A 12,690-nucleotide genomic window follows, 5' to 3' on the forward strand; every position below is an offset into this window, starting at 1 on the left:
TCATCACCCCTGCAAACATCTTAATTTTTATTGTTTATATTCCTATGACTATGTCACATGGGTGTGGGTGCGGGTACAGGTGTGGGTGCAGCACTTTAAAAAAACATGGGTGCCGAGGTGCGGCAAAAAAAAATTGGACCCGGGTCGGATTCGGATCCGACCGGGATCCAAACCCGTGCTTATTTAAAGCACGCAAGGTACGGTTTCTCATTCGAGAAACCCTCCCCCATGCGGAAGCAGATCAGGTCATGCTGAACATGAGCGTCATCGTGGTCGTCTGTTTGCATTTTGGATGAATGCCACATGGTTTGTTGACTTTTTAGCTTTTTAAAATGCAAATCGGATGGTCACGATGTCGGCATGAGCAAAAACGCTCATGTTCAACATGACCTGATCTGCTTCCCCCTCCCTACACTGCTCACTCTCTCCTCACTCGCCCTCTCCCCCCGTCGCAGGCTCCCTCTCTCCCGTTCATTTTTCGACCACCTGACGCCAGCAAGCCTCACGTCCGGTGAGCCACCTGACGCAGGTCCTTCCTGTGCCAGCAATGCGCCCTCCGGCCCCCCTTTAGGTGAGCTCCCTCTCTCGCCTCTCTCTTTCCTCGTTGTCTTCTTCTTCAGGCGAGCCTCCCTTGACGTTGTGATTTTCATTTTTTTTACATAGGGTCGGGTTGACCGCACCAGGTGCCGCACGCGCACCAGCATCGCGTCGACACGGGTGCGGCACCTGGTTAGTTGAATCCATGTGACATAGTCTTATGATCTTACACAACATCATTACAAATAAGAACAAAACTACCATCATGATCCTAATATGTATAGAACCAATTGCTATACAGAAAAATATGACACAAGTATTCAGAATCCAAAATCAAGTGATATGATAATTGATTTATACTTGCAAAGAGTGAAAAATGATCTACACCATCACCTTCATTTATGTCAGCTGCCATGTTTGCCTGTTATGAGCTCTTGCACTTCTTCTCTTTACTCTCGATGTCCTCTTTGTGCTTCCTACAATTTCTTTTCAAGTGTCCCTCCTTGCAATAGTAGCAAGTACGAGCGGTCTTTCCTCTCGACTTCGACTGGATCCTATTCCTTCAATCTACCTTTTTCTTGACCTAAATCACTTTTTGACAAAAGCTCTTCTCCTTGATATTAATCGATGCCGAGTTTTTTCTTATCTCATTCGATAAAAGAGCCATAGTAACCTTATCCAACTCAAGAGTCGCCTTCTCAAATAAGAGAGTAGCTACTAGATGATCGTAGAATAAAGGAAAATAGGCCAAAAAGTAGCATAGCTCAATCTTATTCTTTAATCTTTACCTCAAGACTCAACAACTGAGTCAAAAACCTTTTGAAGACATTCATGCAATCCTGCAAATTCGAGTCGTTTGCTATCCAAAAGCATATATTTGCTTTTTCAAATAAAGCTTGTTTAGTCAACGATTTAGTTATATATAAGCTCTCTAATTTCAGCCATAGCTCCGCAACAAAGTCTATATTCATGGCATTATAGGGGAAATCATCCGCAAGATTAAGCCAAATAGCACCAACCGCTCTTTAACATATGCCGTCTCAATCATCATTAGACATATCTCTGGGTTTCTTATCTTTCTCATATAAGGCTTTAAGCAGCCCTTGTTCGCTAAAGAGATCTTTCACTCTATAATGTCATAAACCAAAGTTCATCTTCTCATTAAACTTTTCAATCTCATACTTCACACTTGATCCTTTCGTTACCATCATGAATAAGCCCTAAGACCGGGTCTTGCTTTGATCCAAATTATGAGTGTAGGAAGCATGAAAACACAGGATACAATGAAAAACAAGAACGCAATGAAGCACACAAGACACAAATTTTACGTGGTTTGGTGAAACCACCAACATCCACAAGGGAGGGAGTATGAGAGAATTTTAATAATACTAGCAAGTATAAGGTTTTACAAGGCTATTGAGAACAATACGAAATACACTAATATGTGGATGATATTGATTATCAGTGTTGTGAGAGGCGTACGCCTCAGTACCTGAAGCGTACGCCTCAGAGGCGAAGCGCACGCACAAGGTACTGAGGCGTTGCAGTGATGTGCCTAAGGTAAATATAAAAAAAAATCTGATTATGAGCATTAAACAAAGGTCGTTCAGAACTTCTGATGCAGTCGAATACGCATTAAATTCAATCCATTAACATCCCTACAAAAATGCCATATATTTTTACAATATTTTAGATATACCACGGATACTTGAGAGTCTCACGTTGTGAGAGGCGTACGCCTCAGAGGCGAAGCGCAGGCTCAACGCCTCGCTTCGCCTCATCGCATTTAACAACCTTGTTGATTATCTCAATCCGACAAGTTGGTATCTTCAACCCGGCAAACCAAAACCTATTGGGTGATGATGCCCTTGACTGCAACTCCTTTCTTCTCTCTTGTTGCAATCCCCAACAAGCTCATCAAGTCATTTTGCACACAAGAACCCTAATCCCTATGTACAAGAGAGATCCGATATGCCAAAGCATATCCCCCTTTTTTTCCTTCTTTTTCCACACTTTTTTTATTTTACCTCTTATAAGAGATCCTACATTGGGCACTTCCCAATATGGGATTGCAACTAACACGCTAAGGTGGGTTTCCTTAATTGGCCCTTGATGGTTACCAAAATACAAAGTGATTGCAACTGTTCCCTTGCGACTTACAGTGTACAGTTGCGCTTAAAGTCTGTTTTGCTTTTGTTGAGTCTGATGTAAGTTGTCCGGTTCAGGTGAATCAATACCCCAAAGGGGCAGCCCGTATACTTGAACTGTAATAGCTTGCGGGCAAAATTGTGAATGAAGTAAATGCGTTGAGCTTTCTTTTGTTCACCCTCATTGTGATTGCTTCTTGTGATTGCAATTTCACTCCCTCTATTCTCTCTTGCTCTCTTGCACTCTGATTACAAGCTTCCGCGATCGGCAAGCGAGCTGACGAGTAGGCTTGCGGCGGTGAGGAAGGACCGTCGCGCCGCGCTGGCCCATTGAAGGAAATAGGCCCGTGACAAGTGGTATCAGAGCTCGTTCTCGTGCTGGGGAAGGGACTCCGGAGTCGGTGTCGACAGACACGCCGACAGGCTGCGATTTGTGAGCAAGACATCGTGGCGCCTTATCAACACTTGCGCAACACCAAAGGCAAGGCAGTTGCCGAAGCTGAGGAGATGGGTTCACCTCAGGGCCAAGAAGAGTTGGCTGCAACTGTTAACAAGCTGGTGGAAGATGTGACTTCGCATGATAAAGCGATTCCACGCGCATGTGAATCATTCAATGGATTGAATGATGTGGTGGCGAGCCTGCAAGAGCAGGTAAACTTACTAATAGGGCAGGTCACTTCATTGACGACTACAGTGACCGATCTTGAGTTGAGGAACCGTACGTTGCAGCGGACGGTGACCCTAAATGGCGAAAATGGTGAAAGACCATCAAGGATTGATGTACCTAGACCCGCAAAATTCAATGGTTCTCGTAACAGCAAGGCCATTGAGAACTTCTTGTTCCAAGTAGAAGACTACTTGGATATCCAGAATGTGACCCTCGAAGATATGAGGATCAAAGCTGCAGCGGCCTTACTTGATGGTGATGCTATCGCTTGGTGGAGGCGGAAGCGCAATGACATGGAGAGGGGTCAATGTGTGATAGACACCTTTGATGACTTCAAAGTAGAGTTGTGCAACTACTTCATGCCAAGAAATGCGCAGAGACAGGCTTACCGGATGGTTCGTGAGCTCAAACATACTGGTTCGTTGCAAGACTATGTCAGAACGTTCCAGAAGCTTATGCTGGAGATACCTAACATGCCAGAAGACGACATGCTCAACTGGTTCATTGTGGGACTTCAACCATGGGCACAGTCTGAAGTAGAAAGGAGCAACCCCTGTATTTTGGAATATGCATATGTGGCGGCAGAGCGCTTAGTTGACACTCAGCGCAAGCCTTTCACCCCATCAACCAAAGTTGGGAAGAAGCCTGACCACGGAGGCAAGAAAGATGAGCAGCGCAACGATAAAGGTAAGGCGTCGACACGCCATCAATCCGAAAAGAAACAGAACTACACAAAGCATAACAACAGCAACAAGGGTGCGGTTGTGACATGTTGGTTCTGTGGTGATAGACATATCGCCCGGCAATGCCCAAAGCGTCTTGTAAAGGACGACGGGCAAGCCAATGCTGCACAGGAAGAATGCAGCGATACTGAATGCAATGACACTGAGACCATGCAACCGAGGATGGGCGTCATGCGATTGATCAATGCAGTCAAAAGTTGTGCAGCTAAAAAAATGCAGGTCAGTAAGGAACTTATGTACGCTGAAGTTATTATGAATGGAAAGTCTACCTCAGCAATGATAGACTCCAGGGCCACACACAACTTTGTCTCGCGGGAAGAGGCAGAGCGGTTGGGCTTGAAGCATGGGCCAAAGCATAGGACCATTAAAACGGTAAACTCTGAGGCCAAGCCCATCCTTAGTGAAGCAAGGGATGTGGCTATTCAAGTGGGAAGTTGGGTCGGTAAAGCCAACTTTTTTGTGGTGCCCCTAGACGATTTCAAGATGATTTTGGGTATGGAGTTTCTGCGAAGCCAGAATGTTATGATGTTGCCAAAATTCAACACGTTGATGATCATGGAGTCAGACCTGTCCCACACAGTGCAGTGCCTTACGCAGAAAGGCAAGTCTTCGGTGTTGTCGGCAATGCAAGTAAAGAAGGGTGTCAAGCATGAGGAGCAGACATTCTTAGTGGTAGTGCGCGCAGAAGAAGGGAAGGTGGAAGCAACAGTGCCACCGACCCTAGCCCCACTATTGGAGGAGTTTCGGGAGGTGATGCTCCCAGAATTGCCAAAGCGTCTTCCGCCAAGACGCGAGGTCGACCACAAGATTGAGTTGACCCCGGGAGCGAAGCCTCCTGCAATGGTTCCATACCGTATGGGGCCAGCTAAGCTGAAGGAACTGCGCAGGCAGTTAGACGAGATGTTGGACGTAGGCATTGTTCGTCCATCAAAAGCCCCATTTGGTGCCCCGGTCCTTTTCCAGATGAAACATGATGGCTCTAAACGGTTATGTGTGGATTACCGTGCCTTGAATAAGATCACGGTGAAGAACAAGTACCCATTGCCATTGATAGCAGACTTGTTCAATCAGCTAGGCAATGCCTGTATCTTTTCCAAGCTAGATCTGCTATCGGGTTACTGGCAAGTGAGGATTGCCGAAGGTGATGAGCCGAAAACAACTTGCGTCACCCGCTATGGTGCTTACGAATTTCTAGTAATGCCATTCGGGTTGACAAATGCTCCAGCCACGTTCACGACTTTAATGAATCAGATCTTCTACCCTTACTTAGACAAGTTTGGGGTAGTCTACCTGGATGATATCGTGATCTACAGCAACAACATGGAGGAACATGACGAGCACTTGTGAACAGTGTTTCAGGTGCAGAGAAGTGTCTCTTCGGGCAAGAGGAGATCAGCTTCCTTGGTCACGTTGTGGGGCGTGGTGTGCTGCGTATGGATGGGCAGAAGATAAGGGTCATCCAGGAATGGGTTCCGCCAAGCAAAGTGTCAGAATTGCGGTCATTCCTCGGTTTGGCAAACTATTATCAGCGTTTCATCGAAGGTTATTCCCTCATTGTTGCGCCCCTCACAAATTTGTTAAAGAAGAATTGGGTATGGCTCTGGACAAGAGCGTGCCAAGATGCCTTCGATGGCTTGAAGAAAGCCTTAGTGAGAGAGTCAGTGCTGCGACTGCCTGATCATTCGAGACCCTTTGAAGTCCACACTGATGCCTCAGACTTTGCCATTGGCGGAGTTATTATGCAAGATGGTCATCCGATCGCATATGAGAGGCGTTACACAGTGCACGAACGTGAGATGACCGCCATTATGTATTGCCTCAAGACCTGGCGGCACTACCTTTTGGGTGTCGAGTTCGTCGTCAAGACGGACAATGTGACCACGAGCTATTTTCAGACGCAAAAGAAGTTAACGCCCAAGCAAGCTCGATGGCAGATGTTTTTGGCTGAGTTCGACTTTGCCTTAGAGTACAAGGTTGGAAAGACCAATGTTGTGGTGGATGCCCTGAGCCGTAGAGCTGAATTGGCTGTTGCGCGCGCGGAGCCTTCTGAAGTGCATTTGGAGGGCGCATTGCTGAGCCGCATCCGCGAGGGTACGCAGCAGGATCTGACCGCACAACACCTTGTTTCTCTGGCGCAGGCAGGGAAAACTCGGCGATTTTGGCTACAGGATGGCCTCCTCGTAACAAAAGGGGGACGCATCTTTGTACCACGGTGGGGAAGCCTTCGCCGAGAGCTACTCAAGGAATGCCATGATACACTATGGGCCGGCCATCCTGGTCAGGAGCGGACCTTAGCACTCCTTGAGCGCGGCTACTATTGGCCGCAGATGAGAGACGACGTTGAGGGGTATGTGCGGACATGCCTCATCTGCCAGCAAGATAAGGGGACAAACCAAAAGGCTGCCGGTCTCCTTGAGCCTCTACCAATTCCAGAACGTCCTTGGAATAGCATCTTCATGGACTTTATTGTTAGTCTGCCGAAGGTAGAGGGCCTCAGTTCTATTTTGGTTGTGGTGGATCGTTTCTCAAAGTATGTCACATTCATCCTAGCTTCCAAGGAGTGCCCTGCAGAGAAGACTGCAGAGTTGTTTGTAAAGCATGTGGTGAAGCATTGGGGCATACCAAAGAGCATTGTGAGTGATCGCGATGCTCGCTTCACGGGCAAGTTCTGGCGTGAAGTATTTCGGCTACTTGGCTCTGAGTTGCTGTTTTCAACTAGCTTTCATCTGCAGACAGATGGGCAGACAGAGTGTATCAACGGGATACTGAAGCAGTACCTGAGGCATTTTGTTAGTGTCAATCAGAAAAATTGGGTGAAGCTCCTTGATGTGGCACAGTTTTGTTATAATCTGCAGAAGAGCGAGTCTTCAGGCCACAGTCCGTTCGAGATAACCACGGGGCAGCAGCCACTGACCCCGCACACTCTTGCCACACAAGAAAAGGGAAGGCCATCATTCGCCTATCAGTTTGTTCGCGACTGGCACGAGCAAAATGAGTTGGCGAAGGCATTCTTACACAAAGCGGCAAAGAGAATGAAGAAGTGGGCGGACAAGCACCATCGGCCCGCAGGGTTCCAAGTTGGGGACCAAGTGTTAGTGAAGTTATATCCTGGTCGCACAGGCATCTTCCCCGGGCGGCACCGTGGACTACTCAGAAAGTATGAGGGACCCTTCACCATCACAAAGAAGGTGGGCAAGCTGGAGTTGCCCCCAGACTTCAAGGAGCACCCGGTGTTCCACGTGTGCAACCTCAAGCAGTTCCATCCAGATGATGAAGACCCGGAACGCAGTGTGCCACAACGCGCTCCCATCATGCAGAGGGCCCCGGCAGCACAACGGGCCGAGAAGCACCTCAGTCAGATCCTTCGCCACAAGGTCAACTACTTAGGACAAGCGAAGAAATACTTGGTGCAGTGGGAGGAAACAGCGGAACCAACGTGGGAGCCTGCATTTCGAATGAACAGCCGCTACCAGGCTGAAGTCAGGGCTTACCACGAAACATATGGCACCAAGGACGGTGCATGATCTGAAGGGGGGAGCATGTTCCCTTGCGACTTACAGTGTACAGTTGCGCTTAGAGTCTGTTTTGCTTTTGTTGAGTCTGATGTAAGCTGCCCGGTTCAGGTGAATCAATACCCCGAAGGGGCAGCCCGTATACTTGAACTGTAATAGCCTGCGGGCAAAATTGTGAATGAAGTAAATGCGTTGAGCTTTCTTTTGTTCACCCTCGTTGTGATTGCTTCTTGTGATTGCAATTTCTCTCCCTCTATTCTCTCTTGCTCTCTTGCACTCTGATTACAAGCTTCCGCGATCGGCAAGCGAGCTGACGAGTAGGCTTGCGGCGGTGAGGAAGGACTGTCGCGCCGCGCTGGCCCATTGAAGGAAATAGGCCCGTGACAGCAACTAACACCTATGTAAGTTTCTACATAGGTGCTTTATGATTTTCCATGCATATACATGATTTGCTAGGCATACAATTTGTTGTGCTTTATGAATGTTGTGTACTAATTTGTCTTTACACGTGTTTTATGATTTTTTTGTGTATATTTCTTTATATATTCATTTTTAGATTCGCATGTGTAAATTTTGAGTTTTTTTATATAGATGTATATGTGAATACAAGTATAGATGGCAAGAACCAACCTTGATGAGACCTTCATGTTAAAGAATATTTTAATATAAAAACCCTAGGTCTTAATTGAATTGGAGATTGAATCATGGACCTATTCATGAACATTTAAACTAGACTCAGATCAATCGGTCACGATCTTGTGAATTAAACATGATTAGTTCTCAAACTCACCTCCTTAAACTCAAATATATGTCACCATTTTGATCCTCATCGCAAAGCATATCATCAATATCCAAATCCTTAATGATCTATATCATATCCAATTGGATCCAATGGATCCGAACTTCTATTCATACCAAATTTTCTAAATGCATCCTATAACATTTCAACCAATAATGGATTCAAATGTGTTTCTACTTGATCACTAAACAATATTCCAGAAACTAGCAAGATATCACCCCTGTTTTAGCCCATTATTCATCATCATCACGCTTTACCCCAACAATATGGGATCAGCTATGCGGGTGCGGCACTTTCAAAAAACTTGGGTACGGGGGTGCGGTAAAAATATAAAAAATTATATATATATATATATATATATATATATATATAAAGTCCAAAAGTTGGACATAAATGACCCTGGGTGCGTTGACCGCACCGGATGATGCAGCCGCACGCGCACCCACATCGCGTCGACGAGGGTGTGGCACCTAGTTGGCCGAGTCCCTATGACATAGGGGATCGGCTTTATGAGACCTATTTTTCCATTCCTTTCTATCTAGAGCTACAACTGCAATCACTTTACACTCCTTCATATCACCTCTGACTACATCCTTCCAACCCTTCAATGGTCTTACTCTTTTCCTAATTCCTTCCACTTGTATCATGTCAAGTTTTTGTACTGGTGTCGTAATAAGTCTTTGTGCATTATGCAAACCCACCTTAACTAACATTCTCTTAGCCAGTGTCACATGAATACTCCATTTTTGCCCTCTATCGCATCCCCTTATATGTTAGTTTATTGAAAACATAAAAAAAATCGTCATATCCCCATATCCACAACTGTATCAATGTGACATAGCGCTTAGCTTATCTTTTATAGGTAGGACTTTCAAGTGCATTATGATATATTCATTTTTAATCTTATCCTTTATTATAACCCCAAACATCCATTTTAACATATGCAACTCAGTGACTTGCAGTCTATCTTAGCTCATTATTGCCTATTGAAAAGAAGATACAACATCAATGCAAAAACAATTGTGAAACATGTGTTGACTAAACTTGTTCATTATTCTAAGAACATCTCAGGTTATATCATGATTGGCATTAGATCTCAGTGAACACATTGATTGGATTGGAGTCATTCAGCTCACCATCCCACGATCACCCTCATCTTTTGGCCCAACGACAAGCTGCCACCATCGCCATCTTCACTGGTTGCATCCAGTTGGAAATTTGATTACCTCTAGTGGACACAAGGTTCGATTCTATGCCACATGAACACGACTATAGATTCGGGGATAGGACCTTTTTTACGGGTATTTCCAATACAACTAGTATATAAGGGGATATGTCACACGGACACTTCACTTAGCATGTGTATCCTATATCGACATGATACGGTACTCGAACACATCATGGACACAACACCACTTCATGAGCACAGTCAAACCAGTTTCACACAATCAACATTGTGTCATTAACTTTATCTATTTTCTTTTATGATCTTACTTATTTCATATTCACTTGAATTCTTTTTATTTTAAAAATTGTTATCAATTGCATGACATTTCAATTTCAATTTAGTTTCATTATTTGATATTCCTAATTAGAGCGATTTAGAATATACATACACACATACATACATCTATGTATGTGTACAGCCATGTTCATGTATCCTAATTGTTGAAAATTATTGAATCGTACCAAGTGAATCCGCATCATGTCCTGTTCCCGCATCCGTATCCATGTGATATAGATAAGGGGATATGGTACTAGAATAGAAATGGAGTATCCTTGCTACATAGATTTGATTTAAGGATTACAAAGGCATGGAAAATGTTGATCCACAGTTAGGTAGTGTGGCCATGAGCTTCTAGAATGGCTGAGACCCCAGCTAATGAGTAAGTCAAAGAATTAGCATATCAAATTTCTGAAACCAGTAAAAGGACCAAGTTCTGGAGCATTTTTTGGTGAAAGACTTAGTAAAATCAACCATTGAGCTGCTTGTATATAAGCCTATAAAATGACAAAACTAGAAAAGGTCTAGTGGGCACTTACAGTGCATACAAGAGTGTATGGCATGCATTATTTATCTATGGTGGTATATACATATCAATAGAAGCCCTAATGCTAAGCCAGTATCCGGTCATGCATTATCTAAGGTGGTAATATGCATATCAATAGCAACCCTAAGGCTAAGGTAGTATCTTGTCACTCCATTGAATACCCAGTCTCATGACAGAATTGACACTCTTATCCATATACTAGAACCTTGCCCCAAATTCCTATAAACAAGTCAAACTTCAGTTGGGAGACTCCCAATCAAATTACATCCCTTATGTCACTTTATTGGATTTATGTGGTACATATAAACACTGATTCTTGTTAGGATCAAACTCAGATCCAGATATGGATTTGAGAAATCCATATCAGACCCCAAGTGTTCAGCCACCTGGATTTTGTAGGAGCATATCAAAACCAATTAAATGAATTCATGCCAATTGGGTAGCCAACCCAAAGCAAAGAAACATCTCATAAACCTTCGATGTTTGATTGCATAACGTGTTCTGCCTCCTTTTCACTTAACGAAGAATGGACTGGATGCAGCCATATAGCTTAACATGGTTATGCAAGACAAAATCATTCAAGGTGAAACCAAGGTCCATGTTACAGTAACTGCAAAAGGATGCTTTTCCTCCCTAAGGCAAGCAGAAAGAGCCTCATCAAGTAATATCAGACATACACCAAGAACGGATGAAGGTTAATTACACAGAAATGCCACTAATCATTCATGAGTACAAAAATCAACGCAGGAGGAAGTGTACCCTCTGTATATGGACCCAGCTTCATCAATTTGGACCAGCAACCTCAAGTCAGTTAAGCACACTTGATGAATTTGACGAGCCTGCAAATTGAATACCTTAATTTAGCATGGTAGAGCATCTATCATGTTACACATAGACTAGCAAAGATTGTGTCACCGGTACTATCGTTTCTGAATCAGAGAAGCAATATAAAGAATGACAGTAAAAGAATTCAAGTTTGTCTACAAACAGTAACTCAATAAACAGATCATTACCTTCCTCAGATTTGAAAACATTCACACCATCTCGCTTATCCTTATTAAACGCATCAACCAGATGACGCTGAAGAGTCTTAGCTGAAGCAACGTGATCCTCATCTGGTTTCGACCTACTTCTTTCTGGATTAGCTTTATTCTGAACATTTCGGTGCTGCGACAGTAAAGAATTCGTAAAAGACTTCAACTTATCATCCTCATCACTGTTAACCATTCGCTTCTTTGCTGAACTTGTGTTCAACGTCCCCCTTGATGGTTTCTCCAACTCCTCCGTCTTAACGATACCTGTTTTCCCATCAAAATTTTTCTTGTGATCACCAACCCTAAATGAGTTTTGGACCTTCTGGCTCTCCACTCTCTGAGAAGCCAAGAGGAGAACTTCCTTTGCCCTCTTCCTCGCAATGGCGGAATCCCTAACCTTCCTATCTGCCTCCACCCAAGCAGCCGAAGCCGCACGAGTCATCGAGATGGCGGCAATCTGGGCAGCTGCCAGAATGATCTTAGCAACCGGGTGATCAATAACAACAGGCTTCCCTTCCTCCCCCCTCGGCCCATTATTGCTCGTCGAAGAAACCGGGTGGAGGAACGAGAACCCCTTCGCGCAACAGAGGCAGACGTAGTTCGGGATGAATTCTGGGGCAATGCAAGCAGCATGCACGGACGAAGGGCAATTGGGGCATTTGATGCTGTTTTCCGGCGGGAACCCGTCAGCATAAACCTCCAGACAGATAGGGCAGAAGAAGCTCGAGTGAAGCCTAAGGACGCAAGCAGCACAGAGGCGACGGTAGATCCCACGATGGCGGACATCGTGGAGCCATCGCTCGCCGACGGACTGGCAGGCGCTGCAGCTCTGGCCCTGCGCTTCTTCCTTCACCACGTTCATCGGCGCATCGATCTGAAAAACCAAAACCCTAGAGGAAAGAAGGGGAAAAAAGAAGAAGAGAGAGGCAGGGCTTTTCCTCAAAACCCTAAAGCAAAAAACGCAAAGAATTTGACATTCCCGCCATAATGTTGGTTAGGGTTTGAAATTATGGGTGTGAAATTAGGGTTTTAGTGGGAAGAAAAATAGGGTTTGTGTTCAACAGAGAAGAAGAAGAAGAAGAAGATGATGATGATGATGATGATGATGATGAGAGCAGAATGGGAGGGAAACAGGTGCAGCACCAGCGCTGACCACTACCCTGAGAGGTGGGGGTGTTGGCTTCCTAGGGTTTGCAGCGA

General features: G+C 44.8%; 1 protein-coding gene across 2 annotated transcripts in view; it reads right to left on the reverse strand.

Annotated features, from left to right (window-relative positions):
• Positions 1-12,484, reverse strand: part of LOC149820956 (uncharacterized) — a 31,671-nt gene extending 19,187 nt beyond the window's left edge. Inside the window, exons 1-2 of one of the 2 annotated variants that reach the window (XM_089982868.1) lie at positions 11,470-12,484; positions 11,216-11,295 (exon numbers count right to left, since the gene is read on the reverse strand). In XM_089982868.1, the coding sequence (XP_089838994.1) occupies positions 11,264-11,295; positions 11,470-12,352 (915 nt within the window). In that variant the 5' untranslated portion in view covers positions 12,353-12,484 and the 3' untranslated portion in view covers positions 11,216-11,263. Of the gene's footprint in view, positions 1-11,019; positions 11,296-11,469 lie in introns of those variants that run through there. The other variant, XM_089982867.1, reaches the window with a different exon arrangement.
• Positions 12,485-12,690: the final 206 nt, after the last annotated feature.

This window comes from Nuphar pumila, chromosome 12 (assembly GCF_984573655.1).
Source record: "Nuphar pumila chromosome 12, dmNupPumi1.hap1.1, whole genome shotgun sequence".
Lineage (NCBI taxonomy): Eukaryota > Viridiplantae > Streptophyta > Magnoliopsida > Nymphaeales > Nymphaeaceae > Nuphar > Nuphar pumila.